Here is a 22060-nt window from a genome sequence, read left to right as displayed (position 1 = left end):
AAAAATGATATAGAACCCTGGCTGATGTGGCTCAGTTGGCTGGGTGTCATCCTGTGCACCAAAACATTGCCAGTTTGATTCCCGGTCAGGGCACGTGCCTGGATTGTAGGTTTGATCCCCAGTTGCAGTGTTTGCAGGAGGCACCAGATCATTATTTTGCTCTCATGTCAATGTTCCTTTCTCTCTAAAAATCAATAAAATACATAAAAAATTTTAATTACATGGGAAAACATTTCCTTTTAGGCAAACATAATTTTTCACAAAGTAGATAACTAATTAAGCCCTAGATTTTGGTTTTGTAACTCAGAATTTCCACTTATTAAGATTACTGAGCCCTGACCGGTTTGGCTCAAAGGTTGGAGCATCAGCCTGAAGATCAAAGGGTCTTGGGTTCAATTCCCAGTCAAGGTTCAATCTCCAGCCCCAGTCAGGGGTCATGAAGGAGGCAACCAATCAATGTCTCTCTCTCCCTCCCTCCCACTCTATCTAAAAAATCAATGGAAAAATATCCTCAGATGAGGACTAACAAAAAAGTTTTAAAAATAAAAATAAATAAATAAATGATTACTGAAATGGCCCTGGCTGGTGTGGCTCAGTTGGTTGGGCATTATCCTGTGCACCAAAAGGTCACCAGTTCAATTCCCAGTCAGGGCACATGCCCAGGTTTCAAGCTCCATCTCTGGTGGTGGTGGGGGGGGGGGGGGTGCAGAAGGCAGCCAATTGATGTTTCTCTCTCACATCAATATTTCTCTCTCTCTCTCTCCCTCCTTCCTTTCCTCTCTCTCAAATCAAAAACATATTTTAAAAAATTAGTGAAATGTGGACACAGGTGTACCAGTCTATTCACAGGTGGGGGTTTGGTTCTCTCTTTCTGGGGAGATTATCTGGAAATGACCCACTAGGGTAGGCAATGAGTCAGGGGCTCCTCCTCACAATTGAAAGTGTAGGTGCTTCAAGAAGTTTCCTCCTTGGACTACTAAGAGTTCTTGCTTGGTAGGGGTGTGTGGGTGGGGATGGGGCAGCAGCTTTTCTCTCCTTTTTTACTTCACCTCTTCTAGCTGAGTTCAAGGACTCAGGAAAGCCAGAGAGGTATTTCCCCTCTGGACAGACATACATTTGCTAGGAGTTGAAGCTGCAGGCTCCAGTGACTGGCTTAGAGAATACAGCAGTGCCCTCTGCTGTGAGGCATGCATGCCACACTCCTGAAGAACACTTGCAAACCTTGCAAAAATCAGTCCAGCTCTCCTTCCGCTAGCTTACTTTAATTAAAAAAATTTTTTTTTCTTTATTGATTTTAGAGAGAGGAAGAGAAAGGGAGAGAGAGATAGAAACATCGATGAGAGAGAACATTGATTGGCCACCTCCTGCATGCCCCTCACTGGGGATCAGGCCCACAACCTGGGCATGTGCCCTGACCAGGAATCGAACCGGAAACCTCTTGGTGCATGGGTCGACAGTCAACCACTGAGCCACACTGACGGGGCCCACTGGCTTACTTTTAAATAGGGCTGTATTGTCCTGGCTGGTTTGGCTCAGTGGTTGGAGCGTCGGCCTGCAGACCAGAGTCCTGGGTTCAGTTCCCGCTAGGGGCATGTACCAAAAAAATAAAAATAAAATAAATAGGGCTGTAAATCATTAAGCAGACAAAAGCCTATTTCCCCTTAAAAAGCCCTATGTAAAAGAAAATCTGGGATATTGATGAAGAATGTAGTTTAAAAGGTATTTCTTGCCCTGGCTGGTGTGGCTCAATTGGTTGGGCATCATCCCATGCACCAAAAGTTTGCCGGTTCAATTCTTGCTCAGGGCACATGCCCAGGTTGTGGGCTTGATACCCGGTAGTGGGTGTGCAGGAAACAGCCGATTGATGTTCCACTTCCACATCGATGTTTCTCTCTCACCCTTCCTCTCTAATATATCAATTAAAAAGAAAAAAAAAGGTCTTCCTTGCCGTGGGTGAATAGCTCAGTGTTGTCCTGATATACCAAGGTTATGGGTTTGATTTCTGGTCAGGGCACATACAAGAATCAACCAATGAATGCACGAATGAAAAAATAAGTGGAATAGCAATTGATGTTTCTCTCTCCCTTCCTTTCTCTTTAAAATCAATTTAGAAAATAAAATAAAAGGTTTTTCTTAAATCTAACTGATCTTTTTTAAAATTTTTATTTATTGATGAGAGAGAGGAAAGAAGGGGGGTAGAGAGAGAGAGACATATCAAGTTGTTGTTCCACTTATTTATGCATTCATTGGTTGATTCTTCTGTACCAACCAGAGATTGAACCCGCAACTTGGCATATTGAGATGATGCTCTAACCAAGTGAGCTACCTGGCCAGGGCTAAGTCTAACTCATCTTGCTTGGTACTTTATTTTCTCTTATTCCACAAATAAAAGAAATATAGCACAAATCTTTACTTCTCACCACTTTAAATCTAAACCTGTATTTGTGAGCTGTGAAGTGGAGTAGAGAAAATAATCTGGGAAATGGAAAAAGTCAAAAATCCATTGAGGCTGGCCCTGGCAGGTTTTGCTCAGTGGTTACAACATCGGCCCGTGGACCAATGAGTCACGGGTTTGATTCCAGTCAAGGACACATACCTCAGTTGTGGTTCGTCCCTGGCCTTGGTCGTGTGGGAGGCAACCTATTTCTCTCTCTCTCTCTCTCTCTCTCTCTCTCCCTCCTTTTCCCTCTCTCTTCCTCCCTCCCACTCTATATGAAGAGAAATAAAAAAATATCCTTGAGTGAGAATTAAAAAAAAAAGTCCAGAGGTTGTACACAAGGAACCTTTTGATCCAAACTGAACTTATCACTTGCCATAGAGAATGCCACTCCTATGGTTTTCTGAGCCTAGATACCACAGGGCTGAGTCTGAGGCACACTTTATTGTAACTCAAACCATGGAATGGTCTTTAGGAAAGGAAAGCCTGAACATTGCTGAAGAATGCACCTTAAAAGGTTTTTAATTCCAAAGCAGTGGATCTCAAGCCTTGGTGTGCATCAGAATCACCTACAAGGGAAATTTAAAACTCAGCTTTCTGGGCCCTAACTTCAAAAGTTCTGATTTAGTAGGTCTGGAGTGGGGCCTGAAAATTTGTATTTCAAACAAGCTCAGATGATGATGATGGTCCAGGGTCTAAACTTGGAGAACTATTAGTTGATCTAGAGGAAAGCACTGTGGTCTCAGCTCTGAATTAGAGATGGTTGGTTATACCTTTATGCCTGAAGGAATCTAATTTGGTGATCACTTCCTCATATAAATCTTCTAGGGGCAGACCAGACTCACAATCACAACTCTCATTCTACAATGTTTATTTTCCATTTAAGAAAAAGAGAGAGAGAAAAACAAAGAAGGAAAACACAGAGAAAGAAGGTGGACAATTCTCACATAAACATAAGCTCAGGGAGAGCAAGAAGCTGGATGGCTTGTGAGAAGACACAAGTAGAAACAGAATGCAAACACTCCCTGAAGCAATACACATCTCAATACAACCCAAGGCTACAGCTTGTAGAGCCAGCTCCAGGACTTCACCATCAGCCAGCAGCTCTGCTGAAACCTAACCAATTCCGAGGCCTGGGATAATATCACTTTGGCAGCCTGTTGGTTTGCAGATATCTTTTAACAATCTTGAGTTTAGCCACATAGAAGATGGCCTCTTTTTTTAAAAATATATTTTTATTGATTTTTTAGAGAGAGAAGAAAGAGGGAGATAAAAATATCGATGAGAGAGACACATTAATTGGCTGCCTCCTACGCGCCCCCCACTAAGGATCAAACCCACAATCCAGGCATGTGCCCGAACCAGGAATGGAACTGGTGACCTCTTGGTCCATGGGTCGATGCTCAAGCACTGAGCCACACTAGCTGGGTGAAGATGCCCTCTTTTTGCCCAGGGTTTCTAGTGTCTTTTGGTGACTCCTAAGGTAGCCAGCACCTATTATTGTGGGCTCTTCTCCTTCACCATTAAGGCAATCTGCTCCTGCAGCTGCCGCTTCCCTTCCCATGCTTTGTTCTGACTTCGACACCTCAGCAGTTCCGCCATATGGTCCTGGTGGTGCATGGGGCAGTAGCTCTGTGGTTCACACAGCACCTGAAAGGCCAAGGACAGAGTAAGGGATCCTCTCGGTTCCTGAACTCTGTCCACTAAGTATAATAGAGAGGCTGCTAGTAGTGGCTAAGAAGGAGCAGCAGTTTCTTCTCGTAGGGTCTTGCAGGCCCTAGGAGTTGCACACTAAAGTTGGTTCCCCCAAATCTGGTCTCCCCCATTGTCCCACATGCCCCATCCTTTACCATATATTCTGGAAAGAAGTCTCTATAGCCCCCTTTGAGGATATACAGCTCTGGGTAGTACAATGCAGGATACTGGTTCAGGGCCCTGTCTTCTTCTCTCAGAGAGCGGCACCTTTTGAAAAAACCCAGAGATGGGTAGGGTGAAAAGAAGCAAGGTCAGGATCCCATGGGCCACTCAATGGGAAAGGGAAGAAAGAACAGACTATTGCTAAATCCATAAGGATCTCCAGATATCATTATTTTTGCAAAACGAGACCTAAGTAGCACTTCTTTCTCCTTTCCTCCACTGGTACCTAATTCCCAATCCTTTTCCCCTTTTTTTTTTTTTTTTTGGTTGATCCTTACCCAAGGATATTTTTCCATTGATTTTTAGACAGTGGAAGGGAGGGAAGAAAAGGGAAAGAAACATCGATTGGTTGCTTCCCTCATGCACCCCAACCAGGCTGGAGATCAAACCTGCAACCCAGGTGTCAATTTCCTTGACTGGAAATTGATCCTGTGGACCTTTTGTCTGAAAGCTGATGTTCTAACCACTGAGGGAACTGGCCAGGGTACAATCCTTTTTCCTTTACTGCTCCAAATTTTTGAATTGTAGAATCCCCCTTATTATACCTCCCTACCATTCTTCAAACCTCAATAGAGAGCATGCATTCATTCAGTCTGTCTAAACTTGTCTGAGAAGGTTCCTTTGTAAGTCCCAACTCAAGCTGAATTTCCATCACCCACCCTACTCCTTGTAGAAACTCACAGTCGGGGACCCCTCTCTGAGGAGAATTCACAGTGGAACACGATGATTATTCTTTTCTGGGTATCCAAAGGGACAATAGGCGTCTTCAGAAAGAAGTTATATAGTTTTTCCTGACTGTACAAGTTTAAGGCTCCCTGTAGAAAAATTTTAATAAGTATTTCCTCAAGGGCCTACAGACAGTGCCAACACTTAGAAATACTTGGAATACCATACAACCTTGAGAAATTTGGGCCACATTTCTTGAGAAATTATAAGCACATTTCAGAGAAGAGATCTAATTGTATCTCTGTATCTATCCCAACGGCCTGGCACAGAGCATGGTATGTAGTAGTTGCTCAATCAATGCTCACAGAACTGAACTGTCTAAAGTGTGGGATTGTTGTGAGGAATGTCTATGTGCAATAAATGTTTGTAAAATGCTTCTCAGTCCTTGGATTAATGTTTTTATTTACACGTAAGAGTCTTTAGATCCTAGAGAAAAGAGGGAGATTGGTCTAGGAGGGAAGTGGAAAGTAAATTGCTCAAGGAATATAGAATTAGAATAGCAATGAAGACTCATAGCTTTGATGTGCTCCAAATGTATGTCTGCCCTGGTTCTAGAGTTCACAGGACCCTTTGTCCACAGACTCTTCTCAAAAAGAGCTACCTCCAAACTTTCTCCTGCTAGTGTCCCCAATGTAACCTCACCTGGATGTGTCCTCCCAGGTACTCATATGGATAGCGGCAATCGATGATATAAAACTTCTCAATCAGACCCTGGTATTTCCCAGACAGTAAGGCAGCCACCTGCACAGAAACTATAAGTGAATACCCTGCTCACTGTCACTCTGAAGGAGAAAAGAGCCAGTCACACAGTTTCTGATTTTCACTCCCTTTAGTCACCCAGGACTCCACTGTATGCCCAGCCTCCAAAATCCCCCTATTTTGAAATGTGGTAATGGTTCAGCCCCACACCACATGAGAGGGTGATATAGGAAGTGGCCTTTTTAGAGAACCAAAATAGCCGGTATTGCCAGGATACCAGGAAAAACCATTCTGAAGCTACTCATCTTGAGGCAGGCATGACGAATCAGAAGACACACACAGACTTCTGCAATGGCACAGGAAATAGCTGGAGATTCAGATTTTGAAAAAAGAGATGGAAAATGGTTCCCCACCCTCTGATATAAAGGGAAAAAGCAAGTCTTTTAGAAAAGAATGTAGAAGAAAAAGTCTAACACACAGAGAAGGAGACTTATGCTGTAGGAGTATAAATTGGTTCAATCTTTCTAGAGGGAACTTTGTAAAACATATAAAAATAAATGTAATTAACTTTGAGTCCGCAATTTCTTTTCTAACATCTTAAGTAAACAGAAAAGTACACAAAAATGTGACACAATACTATTCATCTCAGCATTGTTTTAGGTTGTCAAAATATTACAAATAAATATTAAATAATATGAGTTTGGTTAAATAAATTACAAATGTCAGTATAACAGAATATTATATAGTCATTAAAAGGATAACATAGACTTCTGCACAAGATGGCAGCGTAGGTAAACGTGGTATCACGTCCTCCCACAACCGCATCAAAGTTACAACTAAACTATAGAACAACCATCATACAAAACAGCCCGAAATCAAGCTGAATGGAAGTCCTACAACTACTGAATTAAAGAAGCAGCCACATCGAGACTGATAAGAGGGAAGGAGACAGACAGGCTGGTCCCACACCCGTGTGTGGCGAATAAAAATCAGGACACCTGGGAAAGTCCTCCCTGAGGACTGAGGGGTCCCCTCCCACACCAGGTGCCCCGCTCAGGGTTCCAGTGCCAGGAAGAGAAGTCCCCATCACTTCTGGCTAGAAAAACCAGAGGGAACTGAGGCTCAGGGAGGCTGAGGCAGCTGGAGCCCTAGGCAGCTCCTTAAAGAGCCCGTGCATGGACTTATCGGACTCACTCCCTCTAAGCTTGGAGGGCAGGCAGCTTGAGAGGTGCCAGAGACAACAGGGAAGAACTGAGCTGTTTGGCATTGGAGCGAGGGCTGGAGAGGGGGCTTTCTTTGGGACAAATATGCTATCAGAGGCCTCTTTGTTCCTTGGGTGAGCCCTTCCCTGGGGCAGCAGACCCCCGCCATATCTGAGACTCCAGTAACCTGGCTCACACTTTTGCCCCGCTCTGGTGATTCCCTGAGACCCAGCCCCACCCAACTTTTAGTCCCACCCAAGCTGTTGTCAGTTGCTTAACCATAGGATTGGCCTGTCTTGGATCCGGCTTCAGGTTTTCCTAAATTCTTTCAAACAAGCAGCATCTGGTGTCAGATAGCCCCATACCTCTCGTTAAGTAATACACAGAAACAAACACAGGGAGGCAGGCAAAATGAGGAGACAAAAAAACAGGTTCCAAATGAAAGAACAGAACAAAGCCCTAGGAAAAGAATTAAGCGAAATGGAGATAAGCAACCTAACAGATGCTGAGTTCAAAATACTGCTTATAAGGATGCTCAATGGACTTAGTGAGAACCTCAGCAAACTTAGTGAGGGCTTCAAGAGCATAAAAAAGGACCAGTCAGAAATGAAGGATGCACAGTTAGAAATGAAGGAGGCATTAACTGAAATAAATAATAATTTACACAGATTAAATAGTAGGGTAGGTAAAGCCAAGAAGCAAACCATCCATTTGGAATAGAAGGAAGCAAAAAACACCCAATCAGAACAGCGAAAAGAAAAAAGAATCCAAAAAAAATGAGGATAGTGTAAGGAGCCTCTGGGACAACTTCAAGCGTGCCAACATTCGCATCTTGGGAGTGCCAGAAGAAGAGAGAGAACGAGAAATCTATTTGAAACAATAATGGCAGAAAACTTTCCTAACTTGGTGAAGAAAACAGACATACAACTCCAGGAAGCATAGAGGTGAACAAGATGAACCCCAAGAGGCCCACACCAAGACACATCATCATCAAAATGCAAAAGGTTCAAGACAAAGAGAGAATCTTAAAAGCAGCAAGAGAAAAGCAGTTAGTTATCTACAAGGGAGTTCCCATAAGACTGTCAGCTGATTTCTCAAAAGAAACTTTGCAGGTCAGAAGGGAGTGGCAAGAACTATTCAGAGTGATGAAAGGCAAGAACCTACAACCAAGCTTATCCTGCAAAGCTGTCATTTAGAATTGATGGCCATATAAAGAGTTTCCCAGACAAGAAAAAGTTAAAGTTCATCACCACCAAACCGTTATTATATGAAATGATGAAGGGTCTTTTTAAAGAAAAAGATAAAAAATATGAACAAACAAAATGAAGAGGCAGAACAGAAACATTTTCATAGATACAGAGAACATTTTGTTGGTTGCCAGATGGGAGGGGGAATGGGGAATGGGTGAAAAAGGTGAAGGGATGAAGAAGTACAAAAACGTTGCTAGACTGACAAACCTCAAAGGAAAAGGGGTTGGGGGGTGGGAAGAAATAAACCAAAGAACTTATATGCATAACCAATGGGCAGAGACAACAGTGTGGGAAAAGGCAGGAGGGGGGCGGGAGTGGGGAGGAGGGAGCCAATGGGGGAAAAATGAGGAACATCTGTAATACATTCAACAATAAAGATTAAAAAAAAAAGGATAACATATCTCAATCTTTTTATTGATATAAATAATGCTTATAATATCTTACTAAGCTAATTGTAATGCTAAATATTCATCATGATCCTATTTTGATCAAACATATGACAGAATAAAATGCGGAAGGCCATAGGAAAATATTACTACTGCTTGTCTCTGGTGGCAAGATTATGGATAGAGTGACCAAATAATTATTGCACAAATGGGACACTTTTCAGAGTGAAAGAGAACAGTATTACTAATTACCCTGTACTAGTAGGCATAAATGAAATTATAACATGTAAACCAGGATGTAAAGTCGCTCAAATTAAGTGATTTTTCTTTTTTTTCCTTTTGGAGGTTTTACCTTTTAATTTTCCTTTCTTTCCTTCCTCCCTTTCTTGCCTTCTTTCTTTCTTTCATTTTTTCCTTTCATAAAAAGTATACATCATTTGTTTAATTTAAAATGAAGGTGATAGAAGAATGGGATATTTAGTAAGTCCTTTAATACAGCTTCAATTGAATAAGGAGTTTGTTGTGAACACAGTGAAAGAAATACAACTGGAAGTGGGGATTTTAGGGATAGAACAGACCAGATGGTAGCTTATATAACTAGTTACCATCTCCAGAAATCTGCTTACTGTTTCTGGGTTGATGTACTTCAGATCTTGGTGTCTCCCTGACACGGTTGGCAGTGCACATACCTAGAAATACAGAAGAGCTGAAATAACAGCAAGTTTTCTATATCCAAATTTGAGATCATATGCCCACATATTGTCCTTCTTTCCAAATGACCTTTAAACCCCCCAGATGCCTTAAAAAAAAAAAAAATCAATGATCTCTATAATGTGCATTCCATTTCTAAAAACTACAGTTCTATTTCTAAGAACTGATTCTAAGAAACTAATTAAGAATGTGTATAAAGTTTTGGATTTAACTACAACTATGTCCATCTTGGTATACTTCACAAGGAAAAATGATAAAATATTCTAGTAGAAGGGCTTTATCAAGAAATTATGGGTAGCCAAAAAATATATAAAATACTGTGCTGCTGTTAAAAGTGATGAAATGATGCCCAGACGGTATGGTTCAGTGGTTGAGCATCGACCCATGTACCAAGAGGTCGCCGGTTCAATTCCTGGTCAGGGCACATTCCCAGGTTGTGAGCCTGATCCCCAGTGGGGGGCATGCAGGAGGCGGCCAATCGATGTTCTCTCTCATCAATGTTTCTATCTCTCTCTCCTTCTCTCTAAAAATCAATAAAGAAAAAAAATTTTTTTAATGAAATGTATGAAGCAGAACTCTTTATTGACATGAAAAAATGTTCTTGATATAATAAATGAGGGGAAAAGAACCCCAACAGGACACAAAACAGTATAGTTTCTGTGGAAACCAAAAAATGTATTTGTGTGTCATATGTGTGCTTGTGAAAACACAGAAAAATGTCTGGAGGGATATACACCAAGATGTTAAAAGCACTTATACTCTGATAAGATTTGAGGTAGACCGCTGTTTCCTTATTGATTTTCTGTCTGGAAGATCTATTCACTGATGTCAATGGAGTGTTAAAAACCCCTACTATAAATGTATCACTGTCAATCTCTTCTTTTATGTCCATCAAGATTTGCTTTACATATTTAGGTGCTCCTATATTGGGTGCATAAATGTTTACAAGGGTTATATCCTCTTGTTGGATTGCTCCCTTTATCATTATGTAGTATCATTCTTAGTCTTTTACTATAACTTTGTTTTAAAGTCTATTTGTTAGATATAAGTATTGCTACCGCAGCCTATTTCCATTTCCATTTGCATAAAATATCTTTTTCCATCCCTCTATATTTTAGAGTATTATGCTTAGTAAATTAAGTCAGTCCAGAGAAAGACAAGTACCATATGATATTACTTATATGTGGAATCTAATGAACAAAATAAACTAACAAACGAAATAGAAATAGACTCAGAGACAGAGAACAGATTGACAGCTGTCGGGGGGGAGGGAGGGGGCCAAATGAAAAAGGTGAAGAAATTAAGCAAAACAACAACAAAAAAATCCTCATACGCACAAACAACAGTATGGTGATTACCAGAGGAAAAGGAGTGAGGGGAGGAAGAAGAGGGTAAAGAGGGTATAAATGGTGACGGAAGGGGACTTGACTTGGGGTGGTGAACACACAATATAATATACAGATAATGTATCATAGAATTGTACACCTGAAACCTATATAATTTTATTAACCACTGTCACCCTAATAAAATCAATAAAAAACTTTAAAAAGAAAAAGTTATAAAAAGCAAGATTAATTTAGTAACTAAAATGGAGGGGAAAAAAACTTTAATATTTTCAACCAATGTCATTATCAGACTATGGTTTTCAGGTTATTTAGGTGTGAGTTCATTCTTTGCATCAAGAGAATTCACTAGTGCCCTGGTCCGGTAACTGAGTTGGTTAGAGTATCACCTGATACCAAGGTTGCAGGTTCAATCCCTGGTCAGAGCACATACAAAAAGCAACCAACAAATGCATAAATAAGTAGAGCAACAAATTGATGTTTCTCTCTCTCTCACTCCCTTCCTCTACCTCTCTAAAATCAATAAAGAAATATTATTTAAAAATAACAATTAAAAAAAGAGAAAGACTTCACTAGTGATCTGCTCAGAGCCTAGCAAACTTCTTGTACAATGGTTTTTCTTAGGGAAAAGACAAAAGTAAAATAAGAATAACTTTTTCCAAGCAAGTAATTTGCTACATAGAAACAAATATGAGAAAAAAATACCTCTAAGGTTTTAAAAAGAGCTTTGACATTTTTCTGTTTGGAAATTCTAAAGATCAATTAGTTCTTTGGCAATTAATAGCCTTGACTTTTGTATTGGGTAAAGCAATATAGTACATGACACCTACATCGCCATTTATTTATTTATTTATTTATTTATTTATTTATTTATTTATTTATATCCTTACCCGAGGACATTTTTCCATTTTTTGTTCAGATAAGTGGGAGAGAGAGAGAGAGAGAGAGAAACATCGACATGAAAGGGACACTTCGAATGGTTGGCATCTACATGACCCAACCAGGGCCTGGGACAAACTGCAACCGAGGTACATGCCCTCAGCAGGAACCGAACCTGGGCCTCTCTGGACCGCAGGTCAATGCTCTAACCACTGAGCCAAACCAACCAGGGTTCGCCTATTATTATTTGACTGTAAAGTATTCCTACATTCAGAAGCTTAAAATTACAGAAAAAACACCCTTGCCAGTTTGGCTCAGCAGTTGAGCATCGGCCTGCGGACCAGAGAGTCCTGGGTCAGTTCCCGCTAGGGGCATGTATCTAGGTTGCAGTTTGTCCCCGGCCCAGGTTGGGTCATGCGGGTGGCAACCACTCGATGTGTCCCTTTCATGTCAACGCTCAACCACAGAGCCACATCAGCTGAGCTGTTTTCTGTAATTTTTTTTTTTTTATCCTCACCTGAGGACTATTTTTCATATTTTTTGTTCAGATAGAGTGGGAGGGGGAGGGGGAGAGAGAGAGGAAGGAAGGAAGGAAGGAAGGAAGGAAGGAAGGAAAGAAGGAAGGAAGGAAGGAAGGAAGGAAGAAATTAAGCCCGGCTGGTGTGGTTCAGTGGTTGAGCATCAACCTATGCACCAAGAGGTCACTGGTTTGATTCCCAGTCAGGGCACATGCATGCAGGAGGCAGTTAATCGATGTTCTCTCTCACTGATGTTTCTATCTATCTCTCTAAAAATCAATAAAGAAAAAGAAATTAAAACCTTCCATTTCATCTGAATACCAAAATTAATAGATTTTTTTCCAAAACTATAACACATGTAAGTAACTAGTGTTCTATTACTATTTTTCTAAGCAATATATCATTTTCTAAAAGTTATATATTCTAAAAGAAAGGAAGATGTTGATTATGAGTAGCCTACAAGACAAAAATGGAAATGTTTCATTAAGCTAAAGAAGTGGTAATAAAAGGGATAGCTTTCAAAAGTCCAGGATAGCATGTGCATTTTCATCTGCTGAGATTAGTTTTATGTGGCTAATGGAGTAATAATGTTTGCTTAGTAAACAATAACAACAATAAAAACAAGAATACAGATTCAAAGAAAGATCACATTAATGACTTTGTGGTTAAACAACTGAAAATGTTTATTTGATTTGTCTTTTTTTTTTTTTCGATCCTCACCCGAGGACATTTTTGCATTTATCTTCAGACAGAGCGGGAGGGAGAGAGGGGGGGAAGAGAGAGAGAGAGAAACATCGATGTGAGAGAGACACCTCGACTGGTCACCACCCACATGACCCCAACCGGGGCCCAGGACAAACTGCAACCGAAGTACATACCCTTAGTGGAAACCGAACCCGGGTCTCTCTGGTCTGCGGGCCTCTGAGCCAAACTGGCCAGGGCTAATTTAAACTTTTTAAAAAATTGATTTGAGCCCAGCTGGTGTGGCTCAGTGGACTGAGCATCATCTCATGGAATGAGAGAGGTCTCAGTTCAATTCCCAGTCAGGGCACATGCCCTGTTTTCGGGCTTGATCCACAGCCTATCGATATTTCTCTCTCACAACATCGTTGTTTCTATCTCTCTCCCTTCCTGTCTTTCTGAAAAATCAATAAAAACATATTTTTTTTTAAAAACTGATTTGAGCCCGGCCAGTGTGGCTCAGTGGTTGAGTGTCGACCCATGCACCAAGAGGTTGCCGGTTCAATTCCTGGTCAGGGCTAATGCCCAGGTTGTGGGCCTGATCCCCAATTGGGGGCATGCAGGAGGTGGCCAATCGATGTTCTCTCTCATCGATGTTTCCATCTCTCCCTCTCCCTTCCTCTCTCTAAAAATCAATAAAGAAAAATTAAAAAACAATTGATTTGAGAAAGAGATGTCTATTTATTGTTTCACTTATTTATGCATTCATTAGTTGTTTCTTGTGTGTGCCCTGACCAGAGATTGAACCCACAACCTTGATTTATCGAAATGATGCTCTAACCAACTGAGCTACCCGGCCAGGACCTAATGACCAAGTATTATTTTTATAATTTAAAAAGATATTTTTAAAATGTAAAAAGGTAATAAGCCTCATACTTTGCCCACCGTTCTGGATTTTCCCAGAATGAGAAGGAATACTTTCTCACTAGAAAGACTTAGGATCTAGATCTACTACTACAGCACCTTCAGGTTATTAGAGTGTACTTGGTGAGCATGCATAATTATACCTAGTGTCCCCTGGAAACAAAAAAAAAAATTCAGATCCAAAATGACTCATTGAAATATATAAAAGATGCACCCAATACTCACCTTGGAGAAATCACCAGTCAGGCACCCCGGGTTAGAACCTTCCTCCAGTATCTGAGTGGTATTTATGTCACACAGAGAGACTCTCTTGAGACCTAAGCCCTGGAAATGACAAGATTCTATTCACCCTCAATGCTCATATTTAAAGTTTAGCCCTGGCCGGTTTGGCTCAGTGGTTAGAGTGTCGGCCTGCAGTCCAGAGAGACCCGGGTTCGGTTCCCATTAAGGGCGCGTACCTTGGTTGCAGTTTGTCCCTGGCCCTGGTTCGGTTGTACAGGTGGCGACCACTCGATGTGTCCCTTTCACGTTGATGTTTCTCTCTCTCTCTCTCCCCCTCCCCCTCTATCTGAACAAACTATAAAAAAAGATGTCCTCAGGTGAGGATTACATAAATAAACAAATAAAAGTTTAAAAGTCAGGGGATGAAAGAAGTAGAGAATCATTAAAAAGTTGTATACCCTTTGTTCTAATAATTCCACCTGTTTTTCTAAGGAAATAAAGATATGCACAAAAAGTTTGAGTATAAGGACGGATATCTCAGCATGTTTGTGATAGAAAAATTATTTATAAATTAAATGTTCAATAAGCAGGTCTAAGTTAAACAAATCATATACCAGGTATTATAGATTATCATTATGCAATAAAAAGTATGTTGTAGACTAATTTCATAAACATGAAAATAAGTTCATGATATCATTAAGTAGGTTAGAAAAATACTTTTTTTTTTTTTATCCTTTTTTTTTTTTTTTTTTTATCCTCACCCGAGGACATTTTTGCATTTTTTGTTCAGACAGAGTGGGAGGGAGAGAGAGGAAGAGAGAGAGAGAGAAACATCGACGTGAAAGCGACACATCGAGTGGCTGCCAACCACACGACCCAACCAGGGCCGGGGACAAACTGCAACCGAGATACATGCCCTTAGCGGGAACCGAACCCGGGTCTCTCTGTACCACAGGCCGACGCTCTAACCGCTGAGCCAAACCGGCCAGAGCAGAAAAATACTTTGTAATACTACTTTAATAAAAGAAAAATATTACATAGAAATGTGTCTGGAAAAACATACATCCAGTATTAACAGCAATTATCTCTGGCCTGTGGGACTATAGGCATTTGCCACAACTTCTTTTTGTTTATTTGCATTTTCCATTCTATCATATACTTAGTTTATAAAATAGCCAAATACATTTAGATTTTGTTGTTGTTAAGGAAGGGTATTTTGTAAACTGAGAAGGCAACACCATTTCCTCATGGCCTACACACTCTCAACACACACAGGCACACTAATGTCTGCATCACTCTACTACTCTTGTCAAAGTCATCAACAATCGTCATGTGGCCACATCTAACATTCAGTCACTTCCTTTTTTGTTGTTGTTGTTAATTCTCACCCAAGGATATTTTTCAATTGATTTTTTTAGATAGAGTGGAAAAGAGGGAGGGAGGGAGAGCAAGAGAAGCATCAATGTGAAAGAGACACATGGATTAGTTGCCATCCACACGGCAGGGGATCAAACCTGCAACCTAAGTACGTGCCCTTAGCCAGGAATTGAACCTAAGTCCCTTCAGTCCTTGGGCTGACACTCTAACTGCTGAGCCAAACTGGCCAGAGCTAACAGTCACTTCTTTAGCTATACATTTTTCTGAACTTTACAGAGGCTTCCACTGATTTGGCTAATCCCTTCTTCCTTGGTTTCAATGGCAAAACCTTCTAGTTTTTTAGTTTAGTTTTAATATAGGTAATCCTTATACTAAAAGAACTGTGATGCTTCTACCTCTTTATTGCTCCTTTTCAGTCTTTCTTTGTCGGGCCTCCTCACCTATCAAATCTCTAATAGATGCTGATTCATCAGGGCTAGGTCCTGGTCCTTTTCTACCTCTTCACTCTTGCCATAGGTGACTTTTTTCCATCCATAAATTTAAATTTCTCCCCTATGCTGATGACTCTGAAATTTTTATCTCTAGTCAAGACTCTTACTTCCAGACTTCCATATCCACATACCTGCTTAACAATTTTTGAGTACCTACTAGGTGACATAGCAGTGAACAAGAAAGTAGAAGAGACAAATAAATATACTTTATATTTGTATGTAGTGATAAATGCTTTAAGTTAAAAATAAAGAAGGATAAAAATAATAGGGTTAGAAAGCTTATCATCAAATGCCTTTCTAATGACGTGATGTATGTGGAAAAATGAGACTGAAATGAGGGACAAAATCATGTCTTGCCTATGGGATGAATGTTCCAGGCTAAAGGAACAATAAATGCAAAGGCCCTTGTAAGAATGGCAAGATTAAAGGTGGCCACATTTAGTATGGCACTCTTAGCTCAAAAACTAATTGAAGCAATACTATAAACCAACTAAACGTAATATATATCAATAGAACACCAACAACAAAAGAATAAACATTCTTCTCAAATACACATGGAATATTCTCCAGAATAGACCATATACCATGTCATAAAATAAGCCTCAATACATTTTAAAGTATTGAAATCATACAAAATATGTTCTCTGATCACAATGGAATAATTAGCGATTAATAACAGAAAAAAAATCTGAAATATTCACAAATATGAGAAAATTCAAAAGCAAACCACTAAATAATCAGTGGATCAACAAAGATCATAACGGAAATGAGAAAATACTGAGATAAATGTAAATGAAGACATAACATACCAAAACTTATGGTATGCAGCCAAAGCAGTATTTAGATGAAAATGTATAGCTGTAAATGCCTATAATAATAATGAAAAAGAAAAATCTCAAGTCAATGAGCTAACCTTCCATCAAAGAAGAAAACTAAATCTAAAGTAAGCAGAAGGAAGGTAATAAGAAAGATTAGAGCAAAACTTAATGAAGTAGGGTCCAGCCAGTGTGGTTCAGTGGATTGAGCATTGTCCCATGGACTGAGAGGTCCCAATTCAATTTCCAGTCTGGGCACATGCCTGAATTGCAGGCTCAATTCCCAGTATGGGACACGCAGAAGGCAGCCAATTGATGTTTCTCCGTCTCTCTAAAAAAATCAATTAAAGCATATAAAAAAAAAAAGCCCAGGATCAGATGGCTTCACTGGTGAATTGTGCCTAACATTTAAAAAAGAAGAGTCCTGGCAGGTTTGGCTCAGTAGTTAGATCGTAGGCCGCGGATCAAAGAGACCCAGGTTCGGTTCCCGCTAAGGGCACGTACTTCGGTTGCAGTTTGTCCCCATGTGGGTGGCAGCCAGTCGATGCCGCTGTTTCTCTCTCTCTCTCCCTCCTTCTCTCTATCTGAAGATAAATGCAAAAGTGTCCTCGGGTGAGGATTAAAAAAGAAGAAAGAAATAAAAACCAATCTTTTTTTTTAAACCCTCACCCAAGGACATTCTTGCATTTATCTTCAGATAGAGCAGGAGAGAGAGAGGGAGAAAGAGAGAAAGAGAAACACCATAGATGTGAGAGACACACTGACTGGTCGCCAACTACATGACCCCAACTGGAGTCGGGACAAACTGCAACTGAGGTATGTGCCCTTAGCAGGAACCGAACCCAGGTCTCTCTGGTCCATGGGCCGACGCTCTAACCACTGAGCAAAACCGGCCAGGGCTAAAAACCAATTTTATACAAACCCTTCCATAAAATTGAAAAAGAGAATTCTTTCCAAATGATGACATTATAACACTGATACCAATACCAAAGACATTACAAGGAAAACAGAACACTAAAAATCAGTAATCTCTGCCCTAGCCGGTTGCTCAGTTGGTTAGTGTGTGGTCCCTATATGCCAGGGTTGTGGATTCAGTCCCTGGTCAGGGCATATGTGGGAGTCAACCAATGAATGCATAAATGAGTGGAATGACAAACTGATGTCTCTCTCTCACCCTCCCCCCTTCCTCTCTAAAATTGAAATACAATTTTTTTAAAAGACCAGTATCTCTCATAAACATAGATACAAAAATTCTCAACGAAATTAGCAAATCAAATGCAAAAAATATATATAAAAAGGATAATATACCATGACAAAATAAGGTTATCACAGAAATTAATGTTATTTTAACATTCGAAAATCAGTGTATTCACCATAGTTTTACCTTCTGTCTGGAATACCTCATTCCTCCTGATAACTGTTTATTTGACCCTGTTGCTTCAGATGTCTATTCAAATGTCACTCTCAGAGAGGTCTTCTCTAATTATGCAACCTATCAACTCCCAATCTATATCACCCAACCCAGATACTCCCTATTATCCTTACCCTGCTTTTTTACCATAGAATTTTTATCATCTGCCATATAATAAATGTATTTCCTTACTCGTCTGTTTGCTCCTGACTAGAATGTAAGCTCTGTGAGAAGAGGGACTTTCTTGTGTTGTTGTGGTTACTACTGTATCCTTAGCATTAAGTGAATGAATTAATAGGCATGTCCCATCTATTACCATTATCACTTATACCAGATTACACTGATGGTGATCTACTCAAGTACTAATTGGAACCTCTTTTTTTTTTTTTTATCCTCACTTGAGGACATTTTTCATTTTTTGTTCAGGTAGAGTGGGAGGGAGAGAGAGGAACAGAGAGAAACATGATGTGAAAGGAACACATCGAGTGGCTGCCACCCGCACGACTGACCAGAGCCAGGGACAAACTGCAACCGAGGTACGTGCCCTTAGCGGGAACCGAACCCGGGTCTCTCAGGACCGCAGGCTGACGCTTTAACCGCTGAGCCAAACCGGCCAGGGCTAATTGGAACCTCTTACTCAGCGGTAAGAAGAGTCCCATGGTGACCTAACACCCTATGGGTCAGGTAGCCATTGGAGTGTAGAGACCATGTCTTTTTTTTTTTAAAATATGTTTTTATTGATTTTTAGAGAGAGAGGAAGGGGGGGTGGGTAGACAGAAACATCCACTGGCATGCCTATTGGGGATCAAGCCCACAACCCGGGTATGTGCCCTGACCGAGAATCGAACCAGCAACCTCAGGGTACATGGGACATTGCTCAATCAACTGAACCACACTGGCCAGGGCAAGACCATGTCTTCTTGATCTCTGCAGACCTACCACTTAGTACAATGACTGCAACATATTAGATATGCAGCATTGTTCATTTAAGAATGAAGGAATGAAAAATGCAAAGATTCCATCAAAGAGCACTTTACCTTGGTCTCTTTTTGATCTTCCAGGGAAAAATCCATTAATTCATCTGAAATCTCCTCTAGCTGGTCTTTTCCTAGTGTTAGAGTTTTATCCAATCGTTGAATGGGACTGCCCAGATATTTCATTTCGCTTTCCACCAAGTTTCCATTGTCCTGCCAAGTATATTGACAATATTATAAATTATCCAGAACATTTACCTTATACCATATAAAAATTTAACTCAAAATGAGTCAAAGACCTAAACTAAAACTATAAAATTTTTAGAAGAAAACATAGGGGGAAAGCTTCATGACACGGGATTTGGTAATGAGTTCTTGGATATGACACAAAAGCACAGGCATTTCTCTTTTAAAATTGGATAAATAACTTCATCAAAATTTAAAATTTTTGTGTATCAAAGAACACTATCAGAAAATGAAAACGCAACCCACAAAGAAAAGAGTTACATTGATGAGAGAAATACAATGATGTGAGAGAAACATCTATTGGTTGTCTTCCGTACACTCCCCAACTAGAGGTTGAACCCACAACCCAGGTATATGCCCTTACCGGGAACAGAACTGGCAACCCCTTGGTACACAGGATAATGCTCAACCAACTGAGCCACTCCATCTGAGTTGTTCCACTTATTTATGCATTTACTGGTTGATTCTTGTATGTGTCCTTACCAGAGAACCGGCAACCTTGACATATAAGAACGATGCTTTAAACAGCTGAGCTATCCAGGCAGGGTAAGAGCGTCTGTTTTGAATGATAAAAAATTCTGGAAATGGGTGGTGATGGTTGTACACTGTGAATGTACTTAATGACACTGGACTGCATACTTAAAAATTGTTACAATGGGCCTTGGCCAGTTTGGCTCAGTGATTAGAGCGTCAGCCTGCGATCCAGAGAGACCCAGGTTCGGTTCCCACTAAGGGCATGTGCCTTGGTTTCAGTTTGTTCCCAGACCCAGTTGGGGTCGTATGGGTGGTGGCCAGTCGATGTGTCTCTCTCACATTGATGCTTTTCTCTCTCTCTCTCTTCCTCCCTCTCTATCTAAAGATGAATGCAAAAATGTCCTCAGATGAGGATTAAAAAAAAAAACTGTTACAATGGTAAATTTTATTTTACCACTTAAAAAATTTGCATATATATATATAAAAGACTATCCAGTAATTTACCATGCTCCAAGTCTTCTCTTCCTCTATGAAATAAAAAATCTGAAACATGATCAATTTACCTACCTAGGATGAGATATGTTAAAATGGTTTTCCCATAGGGTTAAGTTTAAAATCCAATCTCTGAAGTATCTTGAGTTCATGGTCTACTAAAAGTAAGTGAATGCCTGGGTAACTTAAGACTCCAATAGCCAGCGCTAGCCAGGTAGCTCAATTGTTTAGAGAAGCGTCCTGATATGCCAAGGTTGTGGGTTCGATACTAGGTCAGGGCACATACAAGAGTCAACCAATGAATGCATGGATAGGTAGAACAAAAGGTTAATGTGCCCGGCCGGTGTGGCTCAGTGGTTGAGCATCGACCCTGCACCAAGAGGTCACCGGTTCGATTCCCAGTCAGGGCACATGCCCAGGTTGTGGGCCTGATCCCCAGTGGGGGGCATGCAGGAGGCGGCCAGTCGATGTTCTCATTTATCAATGTTTCCATCTCTCCCTCTCCCTTCCTCTCTCTCTAAAGTCAATAAAGAAAAAAAAAAATTAAAAAAAAAAAAAAAAAAGGTTAATGTTTCTCTCTCTCTCTCTCAAATCAATACATGAAAATTTTTTTTTTAAAAAAGGACTCTAGTCTGGCTGGTGTGGCTCAGTGGTTGCACATCAACCCACACACTTAGAGGTCACTGGTTCAATTCCAGGTCAGGGCACATGCCCAGATTGTGGGCCAAATCCCCAGTTGGAGGCATGGCATGCAGGAGGCAGCCAATCGATGTTCTCTCTCATCGATGTTTCTATCTCTCTCTCCATCTCCCTTCCTCTCTAAAAAAATAAAGAAAAAAAATTTAAAAAAACAAACAAACCAGGATATAAGGTTATAAATATGATATGAACTCAGTTTTGTATAACTGTACACGTATTTAAAAGATTGAAATGAGGTAAAATGTTACTTAGTGCTTTTTCTTTATAGGTATTTTCTTTTTCATATTTTCCTATTATTTTAAAATCATTTTCACAATAAGCTCATAGTACTTTTTTAAATTGGGGGAAACACTTAAAGAATAAGGTAGAAGCCCTGGCCGGTTTGGCTCAGCGGTTAGAGCGTCGACCTGCGGTCCCGAGAGACCCGAGTTCGGTTCCCACTAAGGGCATGTACCTTGGTTGCAGTCTGTCCCTGGCCCTGGTTGGTCATGCGGGTGGCAGCCACTCGATGTGTCCCTTTCACGTTGCTGTTTCTCTCTCTCTGTGTTCCTCTCTCTCCCTCCCACTCTACCTGAACAAAAAATGGAAAAATGTCCTCGGGTGAGGATAATAAAATAAAAAAAAAAGAATAAGGTAGAAAATTTTAAAGAGGACTAAGAACTTTTCTCCTCCTTAAATTTAAACAAATTAAAAGATCAGAGGACATACATACCTCTCCTCCCTTTCCCCACGCAAACATTACTTCTCCAACCCCTTTTCTCACTCAAGCCAGCTTAGAAAAATTCAAAGGGTCATAAATCCAGATCTACCATCCCATCCCCTACAACATCTCAGCTGACCCTTGATGACGATGTCCAGTGACTCACTAGCAGAGAAAGGGGAGACATGTAAGACCGCTCTGATTTCTTTTGAAACTTCAGGTTCCTGGGTACACACCATTTCAAGGACTTCAAAGTGCTGTTTTCCTGCACAAGAAAAACTACATTGACTGGAAGAAGAGAAGTATCAGTAGGCCCTGCCAAAAACATTGCATCTGATGAAGCAATGAATAACCCTCATGGAACACATTAGATGTAATCAAGGTTGACTCTACATCCTGAAGATACAAATTATGGTTTGGATTTTATGTACATTATGTAGATTTGCTTTGGAGGATACTCATTTTATGTTCTTAAGCCAAAGGACA

The 22060-nt window shown here is 40.5% G+C and overlaps 1 protein-coding gene across 7 annotated transcripts in view; it reads right to left on the bottom strand.

The window, feature by feature from the left end:
• Positions 1 to 22060, bottom strand: part of CDC25C (cell division cycle 25C) — a 41822-nt gene that overhangs the window by 12992 nt on the left and 6770 nt on the right. The window contains exons 7-15 of one of the 7 annotated variants that reach the window (XM_036239692.1): positions 21714 to 21839; positions 19027 to 19176; positions 13899 to 13997; positions 9223 to 9306; positions 5723 to 5821; positions 5036 to 5169; positions 4288 to 4399; positions 3932 to 4087; positions 92 to 184 (exon numbers count right to left, since the gene is read on the bottom strand). In XM_036239692.1, coding sequence (XP_036095585.1) covers positions 3935 to 4087; positions 4288 to 4399; positions 5036 to 5169; positions 5723 to 5821; positions 9223 to 9306; positions 13899 to 13997; positions 19027 to 19176; positions 21714 to 21839 — 957 coding nt within the window. In that variant the 3' untranslated portion in view covers positions 92 to 184; positions 3932 to 3934. Of the gene's footprint in view, positions 1 to 91; positions 185 to 1489; positions 1584 to 3931; positions 4088 to 4287; positions 4400 to 5035; positions 5170 to 5722; positions 5822 to 9222; positions 9307 to 13898; positions 13998 to 19026; positions 19177 to 21713; positions 21840 to 22060 lie in introns of those variants that run through there. The other 6 variants (XM_036239691.1, XM_036239693.1, XM_036239694.1 and 3 more) reach the window with 6 other exon arrangements.

Source organism: Molossus molossus, unplaced genomic scaffold (assembly GCF_014108415.1).
Source record: "Molossus molossus isolate mMolMol1 unplaced genomic scaffold, mMolMol1.p scaffold_m16_p_4, whole genome shotgun sequence".
NCBI lineage: Eukaryota > Metazoa > Chordata > Mammalia > Chiroptera > Molossidae > Molossus > Molossus molossus.
Note: the sequence above shows the minus strand (reverse complement) of the source record. Positions and strands in the feature narration are given on the sequence as shown.